The sequence below is a fragment of the Tachyglossus aculeatus genome, chromosome 23, assembly GCF_015852505.1.
Source record: "Tachyglossus aculeatus isolate mTacAcu1 chromosome 23, mTacAcu1.pri, whole genome shotgun sequence".
NCBI classification, from domain to species: Eukaryota; Metazoa; Chordata; class Mammalia; order Monotremata; family Tachyglossidae; genus Tachyglossus; species Tachyglossus aculeatus.
In genome coordinates this window covers 41,434,841-41,460,367 of record NC_052088.1, presented here as the reverse complement: position 1 = coordinate 41,460,367, position 25,527 = coordinate 41,434,841, and the positions used below count along the sequence as shown (strand labels likewise).

At 49.2% G+C, this 25,527-nt stretch overlaps 1 protein-coding gene across 4 annotated transcripts in view; it reads right to left on the bottom strand.

Annotated features, from left to right (window-relative positions):
- Nucleotides 1-25,527, bottom strand: part of AREL1 (apoptosis resistant E3 ubiquitin protein ligase 1) — a 77,482-nt gene that overhangs the window by 32,577 nt on the left and 19,378 nt on the right. For 2 of the 4 annotated variants that reach the window (XM_038765734.1, XM_038765733.1), the window contains exons 2-4: nt 6,376-6,675; nt 1,687-1,741; nt 168-394 (exon numbers count right to left, since the gene is read on the bottom strand). In XM_038765734.1, the coding sequence (XP_038621662.1) occupies nt 168-394; nt 1,687-1,702 (243 nt within the window). In that variant the 5' untranslated portion in view covers nt 1,703-1,741; nt 6,376-6,675. Of the gene's footprint in view, nt 1-167; nt 395-1,686; nt 1,742-6,375; nt 6,676-17,589; nt 17,654-25,527 lie in introns of those variants that run through there. The other 2 variants (XM_038765735.1, XM_038765736.1) reach the window with 2 other exon arrangements.

Below are 25,527 nucleotides of genomic sequence, written 5' to 3'. Positions count from 1 at the left end.
GCCTTGAAACCGAAACAACGGGGTACGGCCCCCGATTTGAAGCTGACCGACTGACTGGTCCCCGAGGGAGGGAGAGACGGAGGGGAAAAGGGCGGCGTTTCTTTCCGGGACCGGACTCCGGGCTCAGACCCCCCGCAACGGGTGCGGAGACAGGAACGTTCCCTTACATGCACTTTGAAGGCCATGCTGCGGCCCACCTCAAAGGGCTCCTTCCAATCCCAGGAGACTTGGCAGGACCGGGGGTCCAGGTAATTGCCCCGCACGTAGTCATAAATGGTCCGGTCCCCCTGGCGCTCCCGGTCGTCATTCTGGAGGAAGCTGACTACGCGCGCGGCGAGTTCGAAGAGGAACTTAATCGTGAAGAAGAAGGCGACCGCAGACACTGTGATGCCACCTGCGTGGAGACCAAAAAATAAAAAGGGTGGCGGGGTGGGGGGAGGCTAGACGTCAGAGGTGTTACCCCCCGAGACCCCCTTAGGCTCTCCCGTCTCTTCGAGTCGCAGGTGCGTCTGAAAGGGTCCCAAAGACCCCAGGAGCTAATACGGAGAGGCTGTGCGGCTCTGGGGAAAGACCACGGCCCCGCAAGTCAGGAGGACTTGGGTTCTAATCCCGGCTCTGAAACTTGCCTGTCGTATGACCTTGGGCGAGTCGCTTCACTTCTGTGGGCCTCACTGCCCTCCTCTGTAAAATGGGGACGAAGACTGGGAGCTCCACACAGGCAACCCAATTAGCTCGTATCTATGCCAGCGCTCAGGAGAGTGCCTGTATATATGCATGTACATATTTATTACTCTATTTATTTATTTTACTTGTACATATCTATTTTATTTATTTTATTTTGTTAATATGTTTGGTTTTGTTCTATTTATTTTATTTTGTTAATACGTTTGGTTTTGTTCTCTGTCTCCCCCTTCTAGACTGTGAGCCCACTGTTCGGTAGGGACCGTCTCTATATGTTGCCAACTTGGACTTCCCAAGCGCTTAGTACAGTGCTCTGCACACAGTAAGAGCTCAATAAATACGATTGATTGATTGATTGGCACATAGTGAGCACTTACTATTATTATTAGTGCCAATCACTCATTTAATCGTATTTATTGAGCGCTTACTGTGTACTAAGTGCTTGGGAAAGTACAATACAACACATTCCCTGCCCATAATGAGTGCCAGGGTAGTGTATTAGTGGAAAAGGACGGCCCATGACATCATTCATTCATTCATTCGTATTTATTGAGCGCTTACTGTGTGCAGAGCACTGTACTAAGCGCTTGGGAAGTACAAGTTGGGAACATATAGAGACGGTCCCTACCCAACAACGGGCTCACAGTCCAGAAGGGGTATGGCTTAGGAAATAATTGCCCAAGGTGGCAGCGCTGATGGGATACTGAACGGTGTCGAATAATAACTGCGGTAAATGTCGAGATAATTGGGTCCCACACGGGGCTCAAAGTCCAAGTAAGGAGGGAACCGAGGCTCAGACAAGCGAAGTGACTCTCCCGGGTCACCCGGCAGACAAGCGGCGGAGCCGGGATGAGAACCCAGGTCTTCCGACCGCCGGGTCCGGGCTCTTCCCACCGGGCTTCGGAGCGTGGCGGGTTCACTTTGTCGGAAGGACGGAGGTCTCTCCGGGCTGATTTTCATCGCGGGAAAGGGGTGGGGAGGTAGACGGCGCTTTCCGCCACTTACCAATAACGTAAAACATCAGGTCCCTGCAGTGAAGACGGAGAGCCGAGGATCAGAGCTGCAAAAAGACCACAGGTTCAGTTCTTCCTCCTCCTCCTCTTCCTCCCCACCTGGGCCTAGCCATTTATCCGGGACGCTCGCGGAACAAAACCTGCACTTTGAACCAACAGACCTCTAAAGCCGCCCTACAACCTGCCTACGCCTTTCACGCTTTCGGGCCTCCCGGTTATATTTCACAGGGGCGGAGAGAGTTTAGAGAGCGGCCCTCCTCTTCCCCTACCCCTCGCCAAAAAAAGACCGCGGGCTTCGGAATACCAGAAACCACCCTCCCGTTCCCGCTAATTACAAACCGCAATGACATCGCTTCCTTACATCCGCCCACGTCCCCTGCCACCGAGCCGGTAGGAACGAATATAGAGCCAATTCAGAGCGGGAAAGTGAAGCCCTAGTCCCTTCGGGTTGGTTTCTGGAAAGACACCACCCGTGCGGAGCTGGCAACGGCGAGGGCTGGAGGTGAAACCGAAACAGGATTATTGTACGGGCATTTGGTAACTGGAATGAGCTCTGGGTTACCCCGATGGCCCCCGGGCCCGGGCAGAGGTGGCGGCTGTTTTTGCGCCGAGCCATCACGCTAATTGGCACTAATTGGCCCCTGGTTGCCAAGCTCGGCAGCGAGGTGGAAACTGAGGTGGAGGGAGAGGTAGCCAGGGAGCTTTGGGAGTGGGGAAGACGAGCTCCTTCAGTTTCCCCCTTTTCGAAGCCGCTTCGGGATCCAGATATTTCCACGCTGGGCGACCCTTTTGGGAACCACCACCACGAGGCATCCCCGGGGGAAATGACCAGAGCGAGCCGCAACGAATAATAACTGTGGTATCTGTTAAGCGCTTACTATGCAGCCCCCCGTCCCACATCGGGCTTACCGTCTTGATCCCCGTCTTCCAGATGAGGTAACCCAGGCACAGAGAAGTGAAGCGGCTTTCTCAAGGTCGCACAGCAGACCGGGGGCGGAGCTTGGATTAGAACCCGGGTCTTTCCGAGTCCCAGGCCTGGGCTCTAGCCACCAGTGGGGCTGTCCACGGATTTTTACTCCCAGCTGACAAATGTTCGTCTACCCTGCTCTTCAGCTTTACCCGGCTGTTGGTTCTTGTTAAATTCAGTCTGGGAACCCTTTCTTCGCAACATCTGACGACTGCGTTTAACCAACCACAAATACTAACTACCACCGTTCAAATTTGGAATTATAGACGTGATAAACCGAACACTGCAAAGAATCCCATCAGATTTTTTTCCACCCGCCCCGTGCTTTTCACCTCTTCTGGTTCTGCTGGGGAAATTCAGTGTTTTAATTTTTTTTTTTTTAAACAAAGAGATGGAGGAATAAAAGAGAGCGGAGAGCAGCGCGCTGTCAGGAGCAAGGATGAGACTTTTCGAAGAAGACGGGCACTGTTCATTCTAGATTCAGAGGGATCTAAGGCAGATGACAAAATAGAAAAATACTCTGAGAATCCCATCAGATTATTTCCCCCCTGTGCTTTTCACCTCTTCTGGTTCTGCTGGGGAAATTCAGTGTTTTCATTTTTTTTTTTTTAAACAAACAAATGGAGGAATAAAAGAGAGCAGAGAGCAGCGCGCCGTCAGGAGCAAGGATGAGACTTTTCGAAGAAGACGGGCACTGTTCATTCTAGATTCAGAGGGATCTAGGGCAGATGACAAAATAGAAAAATGCTCCGAGAATCCCATCAGATTATTTTCCCCGCCGTGCTTTTCACCTCTTCTGGTTCTGCTGGGGAAATTCAGTGTTTTCATTTTTTTTTTAAAAAAAGAACGAGATGGAGGAATAAAAGAGAGCGGAGAGCAGCGCGCTGTCAGGAGCAAGGATGGGAATATTCGAAGAACACGGGCGCTGTTCATTCTAGATTCAGAGGGATCTAGGGCAGATGACAAAATAGACAAATGCTCTGGGAAAAAGAAAACTATCAAGCTAAATCTTTTATTTGCAGCTCTTGTTTTGCGAAGTGAACGTGCCCGCTATTTTCTAATGGCTACAGCGCGGGCCTGGGAATCAGAGGACCTGGGTTCTAGTCCCAGCTCCGCCACCTGTCTGCTCTGGGCCTCCGTTACCTCATCTGTAAAATGGGGATGAAGACTGTGAGCCCCATGTGGGATGGGGACTGCTTCCAACCTGATTTGTTTGCTTTTAGACCGTAAGCCCACTGTTGGGTAGGGACTGTCTCTATATGTTGCCAATTTGTACTTCCCAAGCGCTTAGTACAGTGCTCTGCACATAGTAAGCGCTCAATAAATACGATTGATTGATTGATTGATTTGTATCTACCCCAGAGCTTAGTACAGTGCCAGACATATTTTTCCAGCGCTTAGAACAGTAGAAAGAGATTGAGTACCACTATTATTATTATTACTGTACTGTACTAAGCAGCGTGGCTAGAGAAGCAGCGTGGCTCAGTGGAAAGAGCCCGGGCTTTGGAGTCAGAGGTCATGGGTTCAAATCCCGGCTCCCTACTTGTCAGCTGTGTGATTTTGGGCAAGTCACCTCACTTCTCTGGGCCTCAGTTCCCTCATCTGTAAAATGGGGCTTAAGTCTGGGATGGGTTCAAATCCCAGCTCCCTACTTGTCAGCTGTGTGATTTTGGGCAAGTCACCTCACTTCTCTGGGCCTCAGTTCCCTCACCTGTAAAATGGGGCTTAAGTCTGTGATGGGCAAGTCACCTCACTTCCCTGGGCCTCAGTTCCCTCATCTGTAAAATGGGGATTAGGTCTGTGAGCCCCCCGTGGGACAACCTGATCACTTTGTAACCTCCCCGGCGCTTAGAACAGTGCGTCGCACCTAGTAAGCGCTTAATAAATGCCATTCTTCTTATTACTAATGCTCTGCGCACGTTAAGTGCTCAATAAATAACGCTGATTCCGGACGAATCCAGCTGTTCAAATATGTTTATCGCCAGGGAGGGTTTCTGTCCCCTTCTACTTTCACTTTCACTGAAAAGTCAGATTCACATTTCTATCCTTCCGCCGTTGAACTCCAAACGCAACAGAGAGGCGTCCAGGATCATCTCTTGTATGTTTGGTTTTGTTCTCCGTCTCCCCCTTTTAGACTGTGAGCCCACTGTTGGGTAGGGACTGTCTCTGTATGTTGCCAACTTGGACTTCCCAAGCGCTTAGTACAGTGCTCTGCACATAGTAAGCGCTCAATAAATACGATTGATGATGATGATGATCTCTATTTCCCTTGGCTTTCCCTCGACTCGTATTCTTCCTACCCTGGGGCTTAGAACACGGTGCTTGGCACATTGTAGCTGCATTAACAAAAGCATTATCAGTATTATTATTAGACCTTAGCCAAACGTGGCTCAGTGGAAAGAGCACGGGCTTTGGAGTCAGAGGTCAAGGGTTCAAATCCCGGCTCTGCCAATTCTTTCATTCACTCAATCGTATTTATTCAGCGCTTACTGTATGCAGTAAGCGCTTGGGAAGTACAAGATGGCAACATATGGAGACGGTCCCTACCCAACAGCCGACTCACAGTCTTTGTCGGCTGTGTGACTTCGGGTGAGTCGCTTAACTTCTCTGTGCCTCAGTGACCTCATCTGTAAAATGGGAATTCATTCATTCATTCAATCGTACTTATTGAGCGCTTACTGTGTGCAGAGCACTGTACTAAGCGCTTGGCAAGTACAGGTTGGCAACGTATAGAGACGGTCCCTACCTGACAGCGGGCTCACAGTCTAGAAGGGGGAGACAGAGAACAAAACAAAACATATTAACAAAATAAAATAGAATATGTACAAGTAGAATGAAGACTGTGAGCCCCCCGGGGGGACAACCTGATCACCTTGCAACCTCCCTAGCGCTTAGAACAGTGCTTTGCACATAGTAAGCGCTTAATAAATGCCATTAATATTATTATTATTATCTTTTGCAGCAGAGTCCTCAAAATCCATTTCCTTCTCCCTCACCCAACTGCCAAACCTCTTTCCTCCTCTCAGTATTTCCACAATATTTCAATTTACAAATTGATCTCCTCCTCCTCCCCAGCCCTTCCTGAGCGCTGTCCCGTAACCCTACTTCCCGGCCTGGCACTTCCAATCATTCATGCCAATCTGTACTTCCCAAGCGCTTAGTACAGTGCTCTGCACATAGTAAGCGCTCAATAAATACAATTGATGATGATGATGATGATTCATGCCTGAACCATGGCCATCTCTTTTCTAAAAAAAATGATGATGATGATTATCGTTACTGCTTTAGTTAAGCACTTACTATGTGTCAGACACCGTCCTAAGCGCTGGGAGAGATACAAGTTAATCAGGTGGGACACGGTCCCTCTCTCGAACGGGGCTCCCAGCCGAAGAAGGAGGGAAGAGAGGTGTTTTTGGTCCATTTTACAGATGGACTTGCCCAAGAGCACGCAGCAAGCGGAACCGGGATTAGAAGCCAGGTCCTCGGACGCCCAGGCCCGGGCTCTGTCCGCTAAGCCGTGCCGCTTCTCTTTTCGACCTCGGACTTTTTCTTAAATGGCCTCTCCGCCGTCCCACTCTGTGAAAGCTTTCGGTCCCGGGTGGCTTCCCCGCCGGCAGTTTCCTCTGACTCTGTTTACCTGAGACGGCTCTAAGACGTAGCGTCGCGCCACTTTGGTTAAGGGTTCCGTGAGCCCGCCACGACGGACCATCTCACCTTTAAACGAGGGCCCATGTTCTGAGATCCCAGCCGAGCACTCCTCTGCATCAACCCGGTTTTCTCTTGCCTTCCTTCAGCCGTTCTCCCGCCTCAAAAGCCAGGTGGGGAGGGAGAGAATCGGGGACGCGCCGATCGCCGCCTCACCGAGGGAACATCCCGGCGAGCCGCATCCCGATCCCCGGAGCTTCCTCCGATTTCCACGTCCGGTGGGAAACGACGGGGCCCGGGCGCGCCTCTACGCAAAGGCTCGGCCCATTCTTGACGGATGCATATCTTCCGAACCCCCAGTCGTCTGTCCTGAAGAAGAAAGAAAACCAGCCGATTCCAAATTCGTTCTGGGAAGATGCCGCGATACAGAAATGGCCCGGGGCGGGAGAATTCAATTTATATATGTATATATGGTTGTACATATTTATTACTCTATTTAGTTATTTATATTATTTGTACATATCTATCCTATTTATTTTATTTTGTTGGTATGTTTGGTTTTGTTCTCTGTCTCCCCCTTTTAGACTGTGAGCCCACTGTTGGGTAGGGACTGTATCTATGTGTTGCCAATTTGTACTTCCCAAGCGCTTAGTACAGTGCTCTGCACATAGTAAGCGCTCAATAAATACGATTGATGATGATGAATTCAGAGAGCGGGAAGTCGAGAGACCAAGGGTAATTGGACCGATTCCAAGGCAAGGAATTCCCATAAGGATGAACAGCTCTGGACTGAATTCTCTAAACCCCACCACGTGCCTGCTACGTGACCTTGGGCAAGTCACTTGGCTCCTCCGGGCCTCAGTTCCCTCGTCTGTAAAATGGGGATTAAGACTGTGAGCCCCATCTGGGACGGGGACTGTGTCCAACCTGATCAGCTCGTGTCTATCCCGGCACTCAACACAGTGCCTGGCCCTTAATAATAATAATAATGATTGCATTTATTAAGCGCTTACTATGTGCAAAGCATTGTTCTAAGCGCTGGGGGGATACAAGGTGATCAGGTTGTCCCACGGGGGGCTCACAGTCAATCCCCAATTTACGGACGAGGGAACTGAGGCGCAGAGAAGTTAAGTGACTTGCCCAAAGTCGCACAGCTGACGGTTGGCAGAGGCGGGATTTGAACCCATGACCTCTGACTCCAAAGCCCGGGCTCTTTCCACTTAACGAATATACCTTAAAAAAAATATTAATCAGGCCAAACTGGCCATAGCTCTGGAACTTTTTCTAGCTCAAACCTTGTCGGGCAGGAGGTTCGGATCATCGGGAGTCGGTCAGAAAGTGGAACTCTCACAGCGTACCCCGATGAAGTTCAACGGAGACCCAATTTCGTTCCACCAGGAATTTCTCTCAATTTAGCACGGGGAGCACGGCCCCCTGAGAGAGTTATCACCCCAATCTGGGCAAACCACCAAGGGAACCAAGTTAGCGCGGAGCAACTACACAGTACAAGGAACTGCGATGTTCCCAGAAGAGAAGACGACGGAGTTCGATTCACAAGGAAATAATTCCGGGGGGCCGGAAGGCGCTTGGGGTTTGGTGAAGATCCTTCCGGCTCAAAACCGTGGCAAGTGGAAGGTTTCAGCTGCCCATGAGCCACACACAATCCTCACACCATTCACCTGGAAGGAAACTAAGAAGCCTCACGATCTGAACTGTACTTTCCAAGCGCTTAGTACAGTGCTCGGCACACAGCAAGCGCCTAATAAATACAATTGAATGAATGGACGGTGAAAAATAATGGCATTTGTTACGCACTCACAATATACCAGGCACTGTACTAAGCGCTACGGTGCACAGAAGCCGATCGGCTTGGACACAGACCCTGTCCCACGTGGGGCTCCCAGTCTTAATCCCCATTTTACAGATGAAGGAACTGAGGCCCCGAGAAGTGACTCGGACGACTGTCTTGGGTCCGCTCCGGAGCTTAGCACGTACTAAGTGCTTGACGAATCCCATTATTATCATTTTATTAATCAATCAATCGTATTTATTGAGTGCTTACTATGTGCAGAGCACTGTACTAAGCGCTTGGGAAGTACAAATTGGCAACAATTAATGTTAATGTTTAAGAGAAGCCACTTTGGTCATTCCCCAAGGCAGTCCTTTAAAAAAACCTTGAATTTGGACAGCACTTTTGTTCTTCTCCAGTGCCTTCACATGATCCCATTTCCTTCCCTCTAGGAGTTGGAGAGAAGCAGGTCTTCATGATCCCCATATTAGAGAGGAGAAAAGTTTGGTGAGACATAAGGGGGGGTCAGTCCGTCAATCAATCGTATTTATTGAGCGCTTACTGCGTGCAATTGGACAATATAACAATATTGAAACGCTGCCTGCCTCCAACGAGCTTACAGTCTAGGGGGGGAGACAGACATTAATAGAAATAAATGATAGATCTGGATGTAATTGCTGCGGGGGCGATGAATAAAGGGAGCAAGTCAGGTCGACAAGGCACACACAAAAACGGACAATAAGAAAGGCAAGAAGAAGCAAGAGTTCCCCCTCATCTCCCTATAATTATGGCATTAGTAAAGCGCTTACTATGTGCCAGGGACTGTACTAAGCGCTCTACAGTGAGAGATCCCTGTTCTCCCTCCTAGACTATGAGCTTTGAGAAGCTAGAGACTATGAGAAGCAGCGTGGCTCAGTGGAAAGGGCCCGGGCTTTGGAGTCACAGGTCATGGGTTCAAATCCCGGCTCTGCCAACTGTCAGCCGGGTGACTTTGGGCAAGTCGCTTCACCTCCCTGGGCCTCAGTTCCCTCATCTGTAAAATGGGGATGAAGACTGTGAGCCCTCTGTGGGACCGCCTGATCACCTTATTCATTCAATCGTATTTATTGAGCGCTTACTGTGTGCAGAGCACTGTACTAAGCGCTTGGGAAGTCCAAGTCGGCAGAACGGTGCTTGGCACGTAGTAAGCGCTTAATAAAAAAATGCCATCATCATTATGAGCTCCCTGAGGAAGACATCCCTCATCGGTAAAATGGGGATTAAGACTGCGAGCCCCATGTGGGACGGGGACTGCGCCCAAACCGATTAAGTTGTATCTACCCCAGCGCTTAGTACAGTGCCCGGCACATAATATACGTTTAACAAATACCACACTTGCTATTTATTATTATTTTTACGGACTGTATGCGACCCGATTAACTCGTATCCACCCCAGCCCTTGAAGCTGAGTAAGCGCTTAACGATATTATAATAATGATTATAATCTGGTTCAACAACTTCCACCTGCCGTGACCTCAGGATTTTGCCCTTTCCTGACGTTTTGGCAAATGAAGGGGCTTTGGAGTCAGGGGTCCTGGGTTCAAATCCCGCCTCTGCCACTCGTCAGCCGTGTGACTTCAGGCACTTCTGAGCCTCGGTTCCCTCATCTGTAAAATGGGGCTGAAGGCTGTGAGCCCCACGTGGGACAACCTGATCACCTTGTATCCCCCCCAGTGCTTAGAACTGGCACATAGTAAGCGCTTAACAAGTGCCATCATTATTACTATTATTATGTTGCCAACTTGTACTTCCCCAGCGCTTAGTACAGGGCTCTGCACACAGTAAGCGCTCAATAAATACGAATGAATGAATGAATTATGCAGGGGGAACAGAACAAAAGATATATATGTATATATGTTTGCACATATTTATTACTCTATTTATTTTACTTGTACATAGCTATTCTATTTATTTTATTTTGTTAGTATGTTTGGTTTTGTTCTCCGTCTCCCCCTTTTAGACTGTGAGCCCACTGTTGGGTAGGGACTGTCTCTATATGTTGCCAATTTGTACTTCCCAAGCGCTTAGTACAGTGCTCTGCACATAGTAAGCGCTCAATAAATACGATTGATGATGATGATGGAGAGAGAATCTGGAAGTTGGAAGTACAAACTGGCCCAAGAAATGGAGGTGAGCCCGGGAACACCTCATATCTCGGTGCCTAGTTGCGAATGACTTTTACACAACGTAGGACAAACCGGGAGACTAGATGATGGGGATTTTAACGGATGAAGAACAGCCGCTGATTTTTAAATTCAGGAACCGAGAACCGTGAGGAAAAACTGCTATCGGTGATGATGTTTTATGGCGCGGAATAAAAATATGAAGTGCCCAGGAGGAGATTGGCTCTGGATGGCGGGGCCCGGGCCTGCAGCGTGGCTCAGTGGAAAGGGCCCGGGTTTTGGAGTCTGAGGTCACAGGTTCAAATCCTGGCTCCGCCAGTTGTCAGCTGTGTGACTTCGGGCTAGTCACTTCACTTCTCTGGGCCTCAGTTCCCTCATCTGGAAAATGGGGATGAAGACTGTGAGCCCCCCCCGTGGGACAACCTGATCACCCTGTAACCTCCCCAGCGCTTAGAACACTGCTTTGCACATAGTAAGTGCTTTTAGACTGTGAGCCCACTCTTTTAGACTGTGAGCCCACTGTTGGGTAGGGACTGTCTCTATATGTTGTCAATTTGTACTTCCCAAGCGCTTAGTACAGTGCTCTGCACACAGTAAGCGCTCAGTAAATACGATTGATGAGGAAACCCGATCACCTCTGGCCCAGACTGAGCCCCTTCCTTCCTCTCCCCCTCGTCCCCCTCTCCATCCCCCCCATCTTACCTCCTTCCCTTCCCCACAGCACCTGTATATATGTATATATGTTTGTACATATTTATTACTCTATTTATTTATTTTATTTGTACATATCTATTTATTTTATTTTGTTAGTATGTTTGGTTTTGTTCTCTGTCTCCCCCTTTTAGACTGTGAGCCCACTGTTGGGTAGGGACTGTCCCTATATGTTGCCAATTTGTACTTCCCAAGCACTTAGTACAGTGCTCTGCACACAGTAAGCGCTCAATAAATACGATTGATGATGATGATGATGATCTGTGGTCAGGGCTGACTTAATAACAATGATAATAAAATAATCACGGTACTTCTTAAGCACTTACTACGTGCCAAGCACTGTTCTAAGCACGGGGTAGATACAAGTTAATCAGGTCAGTCCCTATCCCACATGGGGCTCACCCTCTTAATCCCCATTTTACAGGTGAGGTAACTGAGGGCCAGAGAAGTGACTTGCTCCGGGTCACGGTGGCGGTGATTTGAACCCGGGCCCTTCTGACTCCCAACCGATTCCCCTCACTCTCTCCCAATCCCTCCCTTCCTCTCCTCTCCACCACTCGCCCCTCGGGATTATCCAACCCACTGTGAGGATGGCCCGGAACAGGAAAGGACCTCGGATGCCACGTTTTTCGGTCCTTCTCTTCCTGTTCCCGGCCCGCCAGGCCTCGGAGCACCCAGCCCCCCGACGAAACCCCGCCGAAGCTCACCGAAGGAGGTCTTGAGTCCTCTGACACTGGCTCCAACTCAGAACCTTTTTTATTACCCGGCCTAAACCCAGCCCAGCCCCGGTCCATACAGGAGTACGGCTCTCCCTGACGTCCACAAAAGAAGCAGAGAGCCGTTAGAGATGTCGAGGAAAGCAAGTCCACCCAACGTATTTATTGAGCGCTTACTGCGGGCGGAGCACTGTGCTAAGCGCTTGGGAGAGTATGCTATAGCGTGAGTCGGTAGGCACGCTCCCTGTTCACGACGAGCGAACAGTCTAAGTGTAAGCCCCCTCAATTTCTCCCCTCGCTGGATTTCTTCCTCTCATTCCCCACCCCAAGAAATAACCCGCTTCCATACAGCTCGTACGCCAACCCAGCCCAGGCACTTCGCTCCTCTAATGCCAAACTTCTCACTGTCCATCTCATCTCATCCAGCTCACCTCCTCCAGGAGGCCTTCCCAGACTGAGCCCCTTCCTTCCTCTCCCCCCTCCATCCCCCCCATCTTACCTCCTTCCCTTCCCCACAGCACCTGTATATATGGATATATGTTTGTACAGATTTATTGCTCTATTTATTTTACTTGTACATATCTATTCTATTTTATTTTGTTAGTAAGTTTGGTTTTGTCTCCCCCTTTTAGACTGTGAGCCCACTTTTGGGTAGGGACTGTCTCTTTATGTTGCCAATTTGTACTTCCCAAGCACTTAGTACCGTGCTCTGCACACAGCAAGCGCTCAATAAATACGATTGATGATGATGATGATGATCTATCTCGCCGCCAACCTCTTGGCCCCGTCCTGCCTCTGGCCTGGGACACCTTCCCTCCTCCTATCAGACAATTATTTTCCTCCTGTTCAAAGCCTTATCCAAGGCCCATCTCCTCCAAGAGGCCTTCCTTTCATCTTCTCCCGCTCCCTTCTGCGTCGCACCGACGCATCCACCCACCCCCCACCCCGTCCCACACCACTTTTGTCCTTATCAGTCATTTATCGATTTCTATGAACGTCTCCCCCTCTAGACTGTAAACTCATTGTGGGCAGGGAACGCGCTCGCTTACTGTTGCGTTGTCCTCTCCCGACGGCTGAGTACAGCGCTCTGCACACAACAGGTGCTCAATAAATACTGACCGACTGACTTCGCCTCTTTCCACAGCAACGAAAGAGAATGGACGGTGTTCGCCCCAGTGGATTGGGCTTCGCTTCGCCTCCCCACCCCAATCCCTCCGTCCAGGGTCTCCCCAACTCTCCGGTAATGAAGTGTCTCCGACGGATTCCAAGAACGGTCTCCCCAGTCGTCCGCGGATCAGCTAATCCTCCCCCGCCGCCCGGATCAAATCCCGGCCCGGTGGCCGGCTGCCACGTTCAGCCGCTTCCTCCTCCGTGGCCCGGGGGCGGTCACCCCGCCGGGCGTGAGGGTGGCCCCTAAGAAACCCACATATGCCCCCTTTTTCATCATCATCATCATCATCAATCGCATTTATTGAGCGCTTACTATGGGCAGAGAACTGGACTAAGCGCTTGGGAAGTACAAATTGGCAACATATAGAGACAGTCCCTACCCAACAGTGGGCTCACAGTCTAAAAGGGGGAGACAGAGAACAAAACCAAACATACTAACAAAATAAAATAAACAGAATAGATATGTACAAGTAAAATAAATAAATAGAGCAATAAATATGTGCAAACATATATACATACGCTTTATAAACAAAGGGATGAAGGTTTTCGGAGATTAAAAAACTTCGTAAAATCAGCCATATGGGCTGAGTTACAGACCAGATGGGTTAGAGAACGGACCATTTCCAGCTGTTCTAACTCATTCATGCATTCAAACGTATTTATTAAGCGCCTACTGGGTGCTTTTCGGCTGTCGGTCTGTCTTGGCACATCTCGGCCCTCCCCGGGTGGCCCGGTGGCGTCAGGAGGACCCGGGTTCTAATCCCAGCTCCGCCCCGTGTCCGCCGTGTGACCCTGAGCAAGTCGCTTCACTTCTCTGGGCCTCACTTACCGCATCTGGAAAACGGGGTTGAAGAGCGTGAGCCCCACGGGGGACGGGGACTGTGTCCAACCTCACTTGTACCTACCCTAGTGCTTGGCACTTAGTACGCGTTTAACAAGTACCATTGTTACGATTGCCGCCAAGTATCGGCATTTTGGATCGCTCTTCCCCGGATCATCATCATCAATCGCATTTATTGAGCGCTTACTATGTGCAGAGCACTGTACTAAGCGCTTGGGAAGTACAAATTGGCAACATATAGAGACAGTCCCTACCCAACAGTGGGCTCACAGTCTAAAAGAGTGGGCTCACAGATGCTCGTGTTGTCACTTTCTGAGTTACGTTACATGCTGTAGTTTCCTGGCTTGGTTTCCCGGTATATCTTCGGCTTCCTTCGAATTACTTCCCTGGATTGGACCCGTCATTTGCCACTTCCTCGCGTCATTAAAGGAGATGTTAAATGGATCCTGACCCGGAATGGACTCCCACTGAACTATTCCACAGACCACAGTTGGTCACAATCCTTGCGGTCCGTCTATCGCCGTCTTTAATGCACATCGCAGTCTCCACACTCAGCTAAAGTTATTAAACCACCACATTGCATATTTTATCCAGGGTACTTAAAAAGATATATATATATTTACCACTGCATTTTATCTCTTCACTGGCTGTCTCTTTCTGCCATTATCTCTATTTAATTTGCAATGTGCTGTACTACCAGACGCTGTTTCAGATCCAGTCTGCCTTTGGAATTTGGCAAGTTTAATGTTTTAACTGACTTTGTGTCTTCAGTCGTAATAAACCGCCCTTTCCACCTAACCAGGATCGCTGTTTTTTTTTTCCCCACTCTCTCGGTTCTCCTCTTAGAATTGACATGGACCACCTGCTCTGCTGATGTTAGGTCTTAAATAAAAACCACACTCTGGGTTTGTTCATTAAGTCGGTGGTTATTAATTGCCTGCCTCCCTGATTTTGAAGCCGGCCCTTCTCGTCGTCATCATCATCATCAATCGTATTTATTGAGCGCTTACTGTGTGCAGAGCACTGTACTAAGTGCTTGGGAAGTAGAAGTTGGCAACATATAGAGACAGTCCCTACCCAGCAGTGGGCTCACAGTCTTCCTCTCAAGCTATGTGACCTAGGAGGACCTGAGTTCTAATCCCGGCTCCGCCACTTGTCCTCTGTGCGACCTTGGGCAAGTCACTTCACTTCTCTGTGCCTCAGTTGCCTCATCTGTAAAATGAGGACTTAATCCTCTGCTCTCTGACTCAGACTGTTAGCCCCGTGTGGGACAGTAACTGTGCCCAAACTGATTATTCTGTATCTACCTCAGTGCTTAGTACAGTACCTGCCACATAATAAGCACTTAAGTAATTATATATATATACATATATATATGGACAAAGGCGCTGAGGAGGTTACAAGGTGATCAGGTTGTCCCACGGGGGGCTCACAGTCTTCATCCCCAAGCGTTATCCCCATTATGTTGCCAACTTGTCCTTCCCAAGTGCTTAGTACCGTGCTCTGCACACAGTAAGCGCTCGATAAATACGATTGAATGAATGAACCCCCGTTTTACAGATGAGGCAACTGAGGCACAGAGAAATGAAGTGACTTGCCCAAAGTCACACAGCTGACAATTGGCGGAGCCGGAATTTGAACCCTTGACCTCCGACTCCAAAGCCCGGGCTCTTTCCACTGAGCCAAGCTGCTTCTTATATCTATCTATCTATCTATCTATCTATCCATCTATCCATCTATCTATCATCTATCTAGCTATAGATATAGATATAGATATATAGATATATATCTGTGTGTGTACATATTTATGTATATATATAACATATATATATTTGTATATATTTATGTATATTATATGTAACATATATATATTTGTATATATATGTAACATATATGTGTGTTACACATATATACATAAATATATACAAATATGTTACATATATATACAAATATATATGTTATATATATATACATAAGTATGTACACACACATATCTACCTATCTATCTATATATATGTAACATATAGATAGATAGGTATATGTAACATATAGATAGATAGATAGATAGATAGATAGATAGATAGATAGATATATCTATATAGATATATATATATAGATATATGTAACATATATAGATAGATAGATAGATAGATAGATCTATATAGATATATATCTATATAGATATAGATATATATCTATATAGATATATATACAAATAACCTAGGAGGGAGGTCACGAAAGAATTACACCAGGAGAAGCAGCATGGCTCAGTGGATACGGTAAGGGCTCAAGAGTCAAAAGAACCTGGGTTCCAATTCTGGCTCTGCCACTTAATAATAATTATGGTATTTGTTAAGCGCTTATTATGTGCCAGGCACTGTTCTAAGCGCTTGTCCACTGGGCGACCTTGGGCAACTCACTTCACTTTTCTGGGCCTCAGTTCCTTCATCTTTAAAAGGGGGATGAAGACCGTGAGCCTCACGTGGGCTAGGGGCTGCGTCCAACCTGATTAGCTTCCCCTCCATCCCAATGCCTGGCATGTAGTAAGTGCTTAAATATCACAGTTATTATTATCATCATCATCATCATCAATCGTATTTATTGAGCGCTTACTATGTGCAGAGCACTGGACTAAGCGCTTGGGAAGTACAAATTGGCGACATATAGAGACAGTCCCTACCCAACAGTGGGCTCACAGTCTAAAAGGGGGAGACAGAGGACAAAACCAAACATACTAACAAAATAAAATAAATAGATAGGTACAAGTAAAATAAATAAATAGAGCAATAAATATGTACAAACATATACACATATGCTTTATAAACAAAGGGATGAAGGTTTTCGGAGATTAAAAAACTGCGTAAGATCAGCCATATGGGCTGAGTTACAGACCAGATGGGTTAGAGAAAGGACCATTTCCAGCTGTTCTAACTCATTCATGCATTCAATCGCATTTATTAAGCTCCTACTGTGTGCAAAGCACTGTACTGAGTGCTTGGGCGAGTACAACAGAGCAACTGCTCTAACCCAACCCAAGTGTCTGGGTCTCAACCCCTCCGTGGGGATCTGCGACTGGGGGAATTCTTACTGCTGGAAAAAAGCAGACACGGATTCACATTGTGTGCAGAGCACTGGACTAAGCGCTTGGAAAGTTTCCAGGCGCCTAGTACAGTGCCGTGCATACAGGAAGCGCTCAATAAATATGATTGAATGAGTGAATAAAGGAAGGAAGGAGGTGTCATGGCTGACGCGAGGCCAAGGCTGGCGCCTCTTTACGGCACCCAAGCTTGTTGTGGGCTGGGAGTGTGTCAGTTTATTGTCGTATTGACCCCTCCCAAGCGCTCAGTACAGTGCTCTGTGCTCCCTGACACCTGTCTACTTGTTTTGTTTCGTTATCTGTCTCCCCTTTTTAGACTGTGAGCCCGTTGTTGGGTAGGGACCGTCTCTATTTGTGGCCGAATTGGCCTTCCCAACCAACAACAACAACAATCGTATTTATTGAGCGCTTACTGTGTGCAGAGCACTGGACTAAGCGCTTGGGAAGTACAAATTGGCAACATCTAGAGACAGTCCCTACCCAACAACGGGCTCACAGTCTAAAAGGGCTCATCGAGAGCGACGGCTCCTCAGACCGGGGAATTCGTTCGGAAATCGGTGGCCCCAGACTATCCTCGTGCCAGAAACGGCCTCAGGAAGGGAACAGAGGGAACCGTTCCCAAGCGCTTAGTACAGTGCTCTGCGCGTAGTAAGCGCTCAATAAATACGAATGAATGAAGGTACGGACTCAGTTGCCTCTCTGCCGCAGAGATGGCCGTCCTGGGAGGTAGTGAGGGCACGGGAGCTCGGACTTGGGCACGTAGAATCGGGGATGGAAGGGAGGTAGTAATTTAATACCGCTCGGTCCGGAATTCCACCTGGGAGACGGTAAAACGGGAACCGGCTTCTCTTTGTCCGCGTCGGCCAGGAACGATCCGTCTGGGCCTCCATTTCCCCGTCCCTCTCCGAGCCCGGCGTTTCCCCCCCGCCGCCCGCGGTACGGAGCTGGTCTCTATATGTTGCCAATTTGTACTTCCCAAGCGCTTAGTCCAGTGCTCTGCACATAGTAAGCGCTCAATAAATACGATTGATGATGATGATGATGGGGCCACCGATTTCTGAGCGGATTCCCCGGTCTGAGGAGCCGTCGCTCTCGACGAGCCCATGGAGCGAGTTGATCAGCGCTTCGAACGGTGCTTTGCGCATAGTAAGCACTTAATAAATGCTATCATCATTATTATTATTATTATTATTATTATTAGCGGTGGCCGAAGAGGTGGGCGAGGGGCCAGGACTCTGGGCGGTGCGAGTTGATTAGCGCTTAGAACGGTGCTTTGCGCATAGTAAGCGCTTAATGAATGCTATCATTATTATTATTATTATTGTTATTAGCGGTGGCCGAAGAGGTGGGCGAGGGGCCAGGACTCCGGGCGGTGCGAGTTGATTAGCGCTTAGAACGGTGCTTTGCGCATAGTAAGCGCTTAATAAATGCTATCATTATTATTATTATTATTATTGTTATTAGCGGTGGCCGAAGAGGTGGGTGAGGGGCCAGGACTCCGGGCGGTGGGCCGCCCGCTCCGAGAAGCCGCCTCTCATTCATTCATTCATTCATTCATTCAATCGCATTTATTGAGCGCTTACTGTGTGCAGAGCACTGTACTAAGCGCTTGGGAAGTCCAAGTTGGCGACATCTACCCAATAGTGGGCTCACAGTCTAGAAGGGGGAGACAGAGGACAAAACAAAACATAGTGACAAAATAAAATGAGTAGAATAAATACGTACAAGTAAAATAAATAGGGTAATAAATCCGTACAAACATATTAATTCATTCATTCAACCGCATTTATTGAGCGCTTACTGTGTGCAGAGCACTGGACTAAGCGCTTGGGAAGTCCAAGTTGCCTGGCCCACGTCCTACCTCTCGCCTGGAACGGCCCTCCCTCCTCAAATCCGCCAACGGCTTAGTAGCAATAATAATAATAATAATGATGGTATTTGTTAAGCACTTACTATGCTAAGCACTGGGGGGATACAAGGTGATCCCTTAGTACAGTGCTCTGCACATAGTAAGCGCTCAATAAATACGATTGATGATGACCAGGTTGTCCCACGGGGGGCTCACGGTCTTAATTCCCCTTTTACAGATGAGGGAACTGAGGCCCAGAGAAGTTAAGTGACTTCATTCAGTCGTATTTATTGAGCGCTTACTGTGTGCAGAGCACTGGACTAAGCGCTTGGGAAGTCCACGTTGGCACCATAGAGAGACGGTCCCGACCCAACAGCGGGCTCAGCCAGCTGACAACTGGCGGAGCCGGGATTTGAACCCACGACCTCTGACTCCCAAGCCCGGGCTCTTCCCACTGAGCCACGCTGCTTCTCCCGGGCTTGGGAGTCAGAGGTCGTGGGTTCTAATCCCGGCTCCGCCGCTTGCCAGCTGGGTGACTCTGGGCAAGTCACTTCTCTGGGCCTCAGTTCCCTCATCTGGAAAATGGGGATGAAGGCCGTGAGCCCCACGTGGGACAACCCTTGTATCTACCCCAGCGCTTAGAACAGTGCTTGGCACATAGTAAGCGCTTGATGAATACCATTATTATTATTATTATTAGACAATGACTCTCCCCCTCTTCAGCGCCTTATCGAAGGCCCGTCTCCTCCAGGAGGCCTTCCCTAAGAGAAGCGGCGTGGCTCAGTGGAAAGAGCCCGGGCTTTGGAGTCAGAGGTCACGGGTTCCAATCCCGGCCCCGCCAATTGTCAGCTGGGTGACTTTTTGGGCAAGTCACTTCACTTTGGAGTCAGAGGTCGTGGGTTCGAATCCCGGCTCCGCCACACGTCCGCTGTGTGACCTTGGGCAAGTCACTTAACTTCTCTGAGCCTCAGTTACCTCATCTGGAAAATGGGGATTAAGACTGTGAGCCCCACGTGGGGCAACCTGATCACTCTGTATCCCCCGCAAGCGCTTAGAACAGCACATAGTAAGCGCTTAACAAATGCCAACATTATTATTATTATTATTCTCTGGGCCTCAGTTACCTCATCTGTAAAACGGGGATAAAGACTGTGAGCCCCCTGTGGGACAACCTGATCACCTTGTAACCTCCCCAGCGCTTAGAACAGTGCTTTGCACATAGTAAGCGCTTAATAAATGCCATCATTATTATAAGCCCCCCTTTCCTCTTCTCCCGCTCCCTTTATTCATCCCCCCCCGGTCCCAGCCCCACACCACTTATGTCCAGATTTGTCATTTATTAATTTCTACTCATGTCTGTCTCCCCTTCTAGACCGTAAGCCCGTTGTGGGCGGGGAATGTGTCCATTTTTTGTTCTCCAGTCCTCTCCCAGGGGCTTAGTACACTGCTCTGCACATAGTAAGCGCCCGACAGAGATGATTAGCTTGAATGAACTGATGAGCCCACTGTTGGGTAGGGACCGTCTCTATATGTTGCCAACTTGTACTTCCCAAGCGCTTAGTACAGTGCTCCGCACACAGTAAGCGCTCAATAAATACGCTTGATGATGATGATGATGATGAAAACCCCTCAAGTCAGGGAGTCCTACGGAGATGAGAAGACCAACCCCGGAAGAAGTAGGAAGCTGGAAGTCCGACTGACGAGGCCCATTCCGCCCATGGAAAATCTGGAGTCGAGTTTCACTCCGTCCCCCTCCGGACTGTAAGCCCGTTGTGGGTCGAGTCAGAGGACCTGGGTTCTAATCCCGGCTCTGCCACCTATCTGCTGGGTGACCTTGGCCAGGTCACTTCTCTGGGCCTCGGTTTCCTCACCTGGAAAATGGGGATGAAGACTGTGAGCCCCGTGTGGGACAAGGACTGTGTCCAACCCGATTTGCTTGTATCCACCCTCACTTAGTACAGCGCCGGCCACACAATAAGCGCTTAACAAACACCATAATTATTATTATTGCTGTCTGCTGTGTGACCTTGGGCGAGTCACTTCTCTGGGCCTCGGTTCCCTCACCTGGAAAACGGGGAGGAAGACTGTGAGCCCCGTGTGGGACAGGGTCTGCGTCCAACCCGATTTGCTTGTATCCACCCTCACTTAGTACAGCACCTGCCACATAATAAGCGCTTAACAAATACCATCATTATTATTACTGCTGTCTGCTGTATGACCTTGGGCGAGTCACTTCTCTGGGCCTCGGTTCCCTCACCTGGAAAATGGGGATGAAGATCGTGAGCCCCGTGTGGGCCAGGGACTGTGTCCAACCTGATTTGCTTGTATCCACCCTCACTTAGTACAGCGCCGGCCACATAATAAGTGCTTAACAAATATCATAATTATTATTACTGCTGTCTGCTGTGTGACATTGGGTGAGTCACCTCTCTGGGCCTCGGTTCCCTCACCTGGAAAATGGGGATGAAGACTGTGAGCCCCGTGTGGGCCAGGGACTGTGTCCAACCCGATTTGCTTGTATCCACCCTCACTTAGTTCAGCGCCGGCCACACAATAAGCGCTTAACAAACACCATAATTATTATTATTGCTGTCTGCTGTGTGACCTTGGGCGAGTCACTTCTCTGGGCCTCGGTTCCCTCACCTGGAAAATGGGGAGGAAGACTGTGAGCCCCGTGTGGGACAGGGTCTGCGTCCAACCCGATTTGCTTGTATCCACCCTCACTTAGTACAGCACCTGCCACATAATAAGCGCTTAACAAATACCATCATTATTATTACTGCTGTCTGCTGTATGACCTTGGGCGAGTCACTTCTCTGGGCCTCGGTTCCCTCACCTGGAAAATGGGGATGAAGATCGTGAGCCCCGTGTGGGCCAGGGACTGTGTCCAACCTGATTTGCTTGTATCCACCCTCACTTAGTACAGCGCCGGCCACGTAATAAGCGCTTAACAAATATCATAATTATTATTACTGCTGTCTGCTGTGTGACATTGGGTGAGTCACCTCTCTGGGCCTCGGTTCCCTCACCTGGAAAATGGGGATGAAGACTGTGAGCCCCGTGTGGGCCAGGGACTGTGTCCAACCCGATTTGCTTGTATCCACCCTCACTTAGTACAGCGCCTGCCACGTAATAAGCGCTTAACAAATACCATAATTATTATTACTGCTGTCTGCTGTGTGACCTTGGGCGAGTCACCTCTCTGGGCCTCGGTTCCCTCACCTGGAAAATGGGGATGAAGACTGTGAGCCCCGTGTGGGACAGGGACTTTGTCCAACCCGATTAGCTGGCATCTACTCCGGTGCTTAGAATAGCGCCTGGCACATAGTAAGCGCTTAACAGATACCATAATTATTATTATTATTACCAACTCTCGGTATAGAGTACTCTCAATCAATCAATGATATTTACTGAGCGCTTACTGTAAGCAGAACCTATACTAAGCCCTTGGGAGAGGACACTACAACAGAGTTGGTAGATAAGCAACGTTGTTAGAGAATGAGCGTGGCTCAGTGGAAAGAGCCCGGGCTTTGGAGTCAGAGGTCGTGGGTTCAAATCCTGGCTCTGCCTATTGTCAGCTGGGTGACTTTGGGCAAGCCACTTCACTTCTCCGGGCCTCAGTTCCCTCATCTGTAAAATGGGGATTAAGACTGTGAGCCCCCAGTGGGACAACCTGATCCCCTTGTAACCTTCCCAGTGCTTAGAACAGTGCTGTGCACCTAGTAAGCGCTTAATAAATGCCATCATTATTATTATTATTATTATTCTCCGGGCCTTTTAGACTGTGAGCCCACTGTTGGGTAGGGACTGTCTCTATATGTTGCCAACTTGTACTTCCCAAGCGCTTAGTACAGTGCTCTGCACACAGTAAGCGCTCAATAAATACGATTGATGATGATCTTTTAGACTGCGAGCCCACTGTTGGGTAGGGCCTGTCTCTATATGTTGCCAACTTGTACTTCCCAAGCGCTTAGTACAGTGCTCTGCACACAGTAAGCGCTCAATAAATACGATTGATGATGATCTTTTAGACGGTGAGCCCACCGTTGGGTAGGGCCTGTCTCTATATGTTGCCAACTTGTACTTCCCAAGCGCTTAGTACAGTGCTCTGCACACAGTAAGTGCTCAATAAATACGATTGATGATGATGATGATGATGATTATACATTCCCTGCCCACAACGAGCTTACGGTCTACCGACTCTGTTACAGTGTAATAACAATAATATTGGTATTTGGTAAGCGCTTTTTATGTGCCAAGCACTAAGTGAACTCTCCCCAAGCGCTCAGCGCAGTGCTCTTCACACGGTAAGTGCTCAATAATCACCGCTGATCGATTGATTGGGCTCGCACAGACTTACACGGGCCTCTCGTAGGAGGGAGTGCGTCTCCCAAGCGCTCACCACAGTGGTCTGCACACAGTACGCGCTCAATAAATACGCCCCAATGAATGAATATCTGATCGGCGGAAAAAATGATAATTACTCTCAGCCTCGGTTGGGACAAGGGATTGGATCACCGGCGTTCGCCGGCTGCATTTCCGAATGCCCCGCGGGCACCGCCACGCAACGGGGCCCGCGGGGATGGACAATGCCAGCCTCTCGTGGCCTCACTCACTCACTCAATCGTATTTATTGAGCGCTTACTATGTGCAGAGCACTGTACTGAGCGCTTGGGAAGTACAAGTTGGCAACGTACGCCAGCCCTGTCCCGGGGTCGGCCGCAGTCGGGGGACCAGGTGCGACCGAGCCATTTCCTGCTGCCCCTTCGGGGACGAACATCCGTCATTGGCCCCGGTTTCGGTCGGTAAGAACCCAAAGCGCTGCCCGGACAGGATTACTTAGTAAGCACTTAATAAATGCCATTATTATTATTATTATTATTATTCTCCGGGCCTCAGTTCCCTCATCTGTAAAATGAGGATTGTGAGCCCTTCGTGGGACAACATGATGACCTTGTATCTCCCCCAGCGCTTACAGGAGTGCTTGGCACAAAGTAAGCGCTTAATAAATGCCATTTAAAAAGACAAACGACACAAAAAACCCATCCGTGGGCCTGCCCACCGTTGGGTAGGGACTGTCTCTATAAGTTGCCGATTTGTACTTCCCAAGCGCTTAGTACAGTGCTCTGCACACAGTCAGTGCTCAATAAATACTATTGATGAGGATGATCAATCAATCAATCAATCGTATTTATTGAGCGCTTACTATGTGCAGAGCACTGTACTAAGCGCTTGGGAAGTACAAATTGGCATCACATAGAGACAGTCCCTACCCGATAGTGGGCTCACAGTCTAAAAGGGGGAGACAGAGAACAGAACCAAACATACCAACAAAATAAAATAAGTAGGATAGAAATGTACAAGTAAAATAAATAAATAAATAAATAAATAAATAAACAGAGTAATAAATATGTACAACCATATATACATATATACAGGTGCTGTGGGGAAGGGAAGGAGGTAAGACGGGGATGGAGAGGGGGCGAGGGGGAGAGGAAAGAAGGGGCTCAGTCTGGGAAGGCCTCCTGGAGGAGGTGAGCTCTCAGTAGGGCCTTGAAGGGAGGAAGAGAGCTAGCTTGGCGGATGGGCAGAGGGAGGGCATTCCAGGCCCGGGGGGTGACGTGGGCCGGGGGTCGACGGCGGGACAGGCGAGAGCGAGGGACAGTGAGGAGATTAGCGGCGGAGGAACGGAGGGTGCGGGCTGGGCAGTAGAAGGAGAGAAGGGAGGTGAGGTAGGAGGGGGCGAGGTGATGGACAGCCTTGAAGCCCAGGGTGAGGAGTTTCTGCCTGATGCGCAGATTGATCGGTAGCCATTGGAGGTTTTTGAGGAGGGGAGTGATATGTCCAGAGCGTTTCTGGACAAAGATAATCCGGGCAGCAGCATGAAGTATGGATTGAAGTGGAGAGAGACACGAGGATGGGAGATCAGAGAGAAGGCTAGTGCAGTAGTCCAGACGGGATAGGATGAGAGCTTGAATTAGCAGGGTAGCGGTTTGGATGGAGAGGAAAGGGCGGATCTTGGCAATGTTGCGGAGCTGAGACCGGCAGGTTTTGGTGACGGCTTGGATGTGAGGGGTGAATGAGAGAGCGGAGTCGAGGATGACACCAAGGTTGCGGGCTTGTGAGACGGGAAGGATGGTAGTGCCGTCAACAGAGATGGGAAAGTCAGGGAGAGGGCAGGGTTTGGGAGGGAAGACAAGGAGCTCAGTCTTCGACATGTTGAGCTTTAGGTGGCGGGCGGACATCCAGATGGAGATGTCCTGAAGGCAGGAGGAGATGCGAGCCTGGAGGGAGGGGGAGAGAGCGGGGGCAGAGACGGAGATCTGGGTGTCATCAGCGTAGAGATGATAGTTGAAGCCATGGGAGCGAATGAGGTCACCGAGGGAGTGCGTGTAGATCGAGAACAGAAGGGGACCAAGCACTGAACCTTGGGGAACCCCCACAGTGAGAGAATGGGAGGGGGAGGAGGAGCCTGCAAAAAAGACTGAGAAAGAACGACCGGAGAGGTAAGAGGAGAACCAGGAGAGGACGGAGTCTGTGAAGCCAAGGTCAGATAACGTGTTGAGGAGAAGGGGGTGGTCCACAGTGTCAAAGGCAGCTGAGAGGTCGAGGAGGATTAGGACAGAGTATGAGCCGTTGGATTTGGCAAGCAGGAGGTCATTGGTGACCTTTGAGAGCGCAGTTTCCGTGGAATGAAGGGGATGGAAGCCAGACTAGAGGGGGTCGAGGAGAGAGTTGTTGTTGAGGAATTCTAGGCAGCGCGTGTAGACAACTCGTTCAAGGAGTTTGGAAAGGAATGGTAGGAGGGATATGGGACGATAACTAGAGGGTGAGGTGGGGTCAAGAGAGGGTTTTTTTTAGGATGGGAGAGACATGGGCATGTTTG